Source organism: Alligator sinensis, unplaced genomic scaffold (genome assembly GCF_000455745.1).
Source record: "Alligator sinensis unplaced genomic scaffold, ASM45574v1 scaffold2087_1, whole genome shotgun sequence".
In the NCBI taxonomy this organism is placed as follows: Eukaryota; Metazoa; Chordata; order Crocodylia; family Alligatoridae; genus Alligator; species Alligator sinensis.
In genome coordinates, this window is record NW_005843551.1 from 88,952 (window position 1) to 93,666 (window position 4,715).

At 40.5% G+C, this 4,715-nt stretch overlaps 1 protein-coding gene across 1 annotated transcript; it reads left to right on the plus strand.

Moving 5' to 3' along the window:
- Positions 1-3,633: 3,633 nt before the first annotated feature.
- LOC102380799 (stress-associated endoplasmic reticulum protein 1) lies at positions 3,634-4,573 on the plus strand. The gene has a single exon (XM_014527481.2). The coding sequence runs from the start codon at positions 3,649-3,651 to the stop codon at positions 3,997-3,999; it is 351 nt and encodes a 116-aa protein (XP_014382967.2). The 5' UTR covers positions 3,634-3,648; the 3' UTR covers positions 4,000-4,573.
- Positions 4,574-4,715: the final 142 nt, after the last annotated feature.

Sequence of the window (4,715 nt, forward strand, 5' to 3'; positions counted from 1 at the left end):
TTAGTTGAGTGTGCTCCAACATGCTGGATTTCCAGCACCTCGGGCCGGCTCCCTGTACATCTGTAGGTGCCCATTGTCAAGATGTTCTGAAGTTTGGCACAAAATGTGGGTTTTTGTCCTGTCCAAAATTTTAGCTGTTGAAACAGTCAGTGTCCAGAATGTTCACAGCTAGAAATACCGCTTTCCCCAAGAAAGACTGTTTATATGAGTCAAAATGTTTATTTTTTTGAAGTTTTAATTGTGAAGCTTTTAAAACATGTAGCCTTTGAATTCCAAACAAACATTTTTTTTGTTAAACATGCTGACATTTAGTAACATCTTTTAACAGAATGAGAGATTCATCAAATGAATCTTTCCATGAAATATTTTGATAGTGAGGGCAAAAGTGTCATATAATGTTCTCAACTAACTGAAGGAGAGCAGTTTGCCTTGTACTGCATAGAGTGGATCAGACTGACCTGTTGTTATTGGGCATCTATACTGGGGGATTAATTGAGTCTGCTGGAGCATGGTGATTGCCACAGTCCAACAGCTTCCTGCATCTTGTGTATCCACATCCCTGCACTTAAAAATGGCAGTAGGGGAGCTTGAACTAAACATCATTGAATGATCTTTAGTTCAAGCACCCTACCGCCATTTTTAAGGGGAGAGAATGGTGCCATGCTGATACAGGAGACACAGTGATGCTTTAATTAGAGCGGCTCTTGGAACTGATCTAATTAAAGCACGGCCACTCCTCCAGCCCCAGAGTATGTGTAAAAGTGTCCACTGTTGCTGTTTAGGTCAATATGATGCTGTCTTCACATGGACCCCCTTGCCACTTGGCCCCTCCAAGATTGCTGGATCAGGTCTTGGGCAAGGGATGAGCCAGGTCCACATGGTACAGGGACTTCCTTCCCCCCACCTCCCGTGTGGCCAAAATTCAGGCTGGACAGTCTCATGCTTCAGCTGATGGCTCCATCTGTCAAGAGGCTGGGATAGGGGAGAGGGACCCCTCTTGCTGCACTGACCAAAAAACTCATAAAGTGTCCTTCATATACATTTCTGTAAATAGTCTTGCCACTGCCCTTGCAAGGGTTTGGGGCCTAATGTTATGTGACATAGACTAAGTCCTTTTGGGAACATAGTCTCCAGGAATTGTGGGACCCCAGGAGACACTTTGGGTAAGGCAGTTTCCTGCCACACTAGGAAGTTTCTGCTTGTCTGTGTTTCTCCCAATGGTCTTCTAGGATGCCATACTTCCTAGACACTGTGTCACATAGTCAGTCATGACTCGGGGGGGGGGGGGGGGGGGGCAACATGCATTTTTTTTGTTCGTTTTGGAGCATATTGTATGTAACAATGTAAATTTCCCATTGTACATTTGCTAGTCAGGTGAACTGTTCCAATTCTGTGCTGCAGTCACTGTTCCTAGAGTGCTAGCATGTTAGGTTTATGATCCTGCTTCTCAGCTTTACAGATATAGACCAGCTCTCCCATCAATTAATGTGTGCCCTTTCTCTGCATCTCTCCTCCTTCAGGTACCAGTTGCCTTGGAAGACTGGATATTTATATAATAATATTGTTAACCTGATTTGTAATGTTTTAAAAGCTTTACATGCTTATTTCCTATTTACTCATTTACCTAACACAGCACATGCATCACATCACATCGCATCACATACTATCAGGTTTATAAACAGAAATAGAAATATAAAGAATTATCCTGTGGTTTGTTTTTTTTAATATCACAACTCCCCTAAATAGAGCTGTTGTTAAACTGTATTTTTTAGTGAATATCTAGGCAAATGTGTGATGTGCTTGATATTGTCAGGACATTAACCTAGATATACCATCAAGCCTACTTTTTTTTTTCTGTAGATAAACTATGATAGTGTTCTTTTGCCTCGGGTATCTACGGTGACATTTATGTGAAGGCTGCTCTTTTCCTGTTCCTTTGAAATGATCTATGATAACCTTGTAAGTAAAGAGCACTAACATGATATCTGTGACTTTAATATATTAGTCTGAATTAACTTATTAGCTCAGAAAAAGTCATACATTAGGCAGATTACTTATTACTATCCAATATGGAATGCAAGAATCAGCATTTGATGAATCTTTTTTGGAACAGAAAGATGTTTAAAAAAGAAACTTTGAAAAAAAAAATCAGATTGCACTAGCTAAAATGCACATGCATAGGATGATATAATGTTCCTGTTCATTTACAGCAATGCCTAATAAATTCTTGTGATGAATGAGTGGACAGTAAAATAAAATGGTATCATCATCCTTGAAGGTGTCCAATGACATAAAAATTATTCTAATCTTTTCCTCCATGGAGATCTATTCTATCTTGCCTGTCTGTTAATAGTAATGAAAGTCACTGTCTAACATTTTAAGTGATGAGAAAAAAAGTCAGGATGAGTCATAGAGCTGAGGCTGTTGATTTATCAGTTTTCTAAATCATCTTAAGAAACCTGTCAAGAATGTAGGCCCCTCTACTAAGTGTGTGTGTGTGAACAGAGAGCTTTCCTGATTGCTTTCCAATCCTACAGGGTGTTCCAGTCAGGGATATAGATATTCACAGTGGGTTTCAGGCTTCTCGGGAACCAATATGAATTCTACTTAACCTAGAATAAAGCTGAGGGAGTTAATTTATATGAACTGTACATTTTTCTGTGTCCGCAGGCAGGCTCTGAACTAAAGTCTCCCAATATTCTGGGGAGAAAATTAAAGATCTGTGCCATCAGGCTGATAACATTTTGGGGCCACTTTCCATGATCTTCATATCTAGATAGCCCAGCATAGTAGTTAAAAGACCTGAAGTTATATTTCATCCCTGTGGAGATGTGGAATTAATCCTAGGAAGCACAGTACGTTTATGTCTATGCTATGTTTGTAATTGCTCTATGTGTAATTTAAGTCTCCTTCTGCTTTAAAAAAAATACTATGTGGCACATAACCCTTTTGTGTTTCTTTTCTTTGTACTTTTTGTTGAATATTCAAGGCCATAGTAGCCATTTACTCACTGTTTGTTTTAAAAAAAATTGCTAGTCATCAACAGTAGTATTATTTACTATTGCCGGCTGTGGCTAACCTGGTACAGAATAGCTTCAGTGATATCTTTGACAGACATTGCAACGTTGTGGTGTCATGAAAAATAATCAAAGCCGGTGAGGTCAAAGAAACTACTCTCTTCTGAAATATTGTTAATTTTTCTTTTGTGACAATGCCAGTAGCAATTTTTATTTATACTTTTCCTGTTGTGCATTGTAGGTACATGAGTTTCAGTGGTGATGCTAGAAATGTAAAGTTATCAAATCTGCATGCACATTGCTGGCATAATTGCAGATGGTATGACATGCATAAGCTCTACTGACAGGCCACAAGGAGCATAACAGCAACATTTGTATAATAGGGTTATAGGAGGATGAGACAGAATAGTCGTAGCACTTCATGAATGCATGCTATTTTACAATGCTAGAATGTTAGGCTCCTAAAGTGACGTATGCAAGTCAACTAAGTGGCTTGAGAACACAGATCTGATTGACATGTGTGAATGATAATGTAGCTGGTCTAATAAAAGATATCATATCTACACAATGAAGCTTGCCTGAATGCTAATATAGCTCCCACATATGGATACACATACATTTCCATATACGTATGCATATATTTGGGATTGATGCTTTCAATGCATCAGCCAAACTAGAAAAGAACAAGTTAGGGTTGATTTTTGTTTTGATATCTCTTTCTTTCTTTCTTTCTTTCTTTCTGAGCGGCCGAGACCCGCAGACGCCGTCCCGGTGCAGCAGGACGGTGGCGAAGCAGCGGATCCAGATGGCGAACGAGAAGCGCAGCAAGAACATCACGCAACGTGGAAACATCGCCAAGACCTCGCGCAACGCGCCGGAGGAGAAGGCGTCGGTGGGGCCCTGGCTGCTGGCGCTCTTCATCTTCGTGGTGTGCGTCTCCGCCATCTTCCAGATCATCCAGAGCATCCGGATGGGCATGTGAGCTTGCTCCCAAACCATGTTTTTGCTCTCCTGTGAATTACAATGAACTGTCGTTTCCTGCGTTTGAGACCCTGGTGCGGAAGCGTAACTGCGTTCTCAGCCTGCTCCAGAATGACAATAAAATTCTATTATTGATCTACAATCGTGGACCTAGTTATTCAGTGAAGTACATCTGTGTTCAATGTAGATATGTTAAGCTCTATGCTGTGTAGATACGTAGGAGCTGATTACATCTGTTGTGTAAACACCAGTCTTATGATCTGTTAAGCTTCTGTATAAGTGGAAGTGGTTTTATTTAAAAGAATCTTAGCATCTCTGTTTTATAGTGGCTGTATTGCGAATGTAAAGCACCCTTATAATTAAGCCAGCTGGGCCATACACAGCATTATTTTTATTTTGCTTATCTAAGTGGATCATCATTGTGTCTGTGTAGCCTCTCTCTACTACTGCGTGTGACAATGCATTAGTGCTCAAAATGCTTATTAATGATGAAAACCTTATCCCGTGCCCCTTGCAAAACTGTTCTAATAAAAATACAAGTGCTTGTTAGTGTAAAATCTTTCTTTTTTTCTTTCTTTCTTTCAAGATAGCCGCCGACAGATGAAGCCCTTCTAAGCTCCTGCGGCTCAGGTGCTTTCAGATCATTGCCTCGCACTCCCTGCCCCCCTTTTCCTGTCCCCCCCCCCAAAAAAACCCTTTCCTCTCCCCACCCTGTCC

What these genes read in the sequence shown, in the direction of transcription:
- LOC102380799 (XM_014527481.2), top strand. Translation starts at nt 3,649, where the DNA reads ATGCATATATTTGGGATTGATGCTTTCAATGCATCAGCCAAACTAGAA.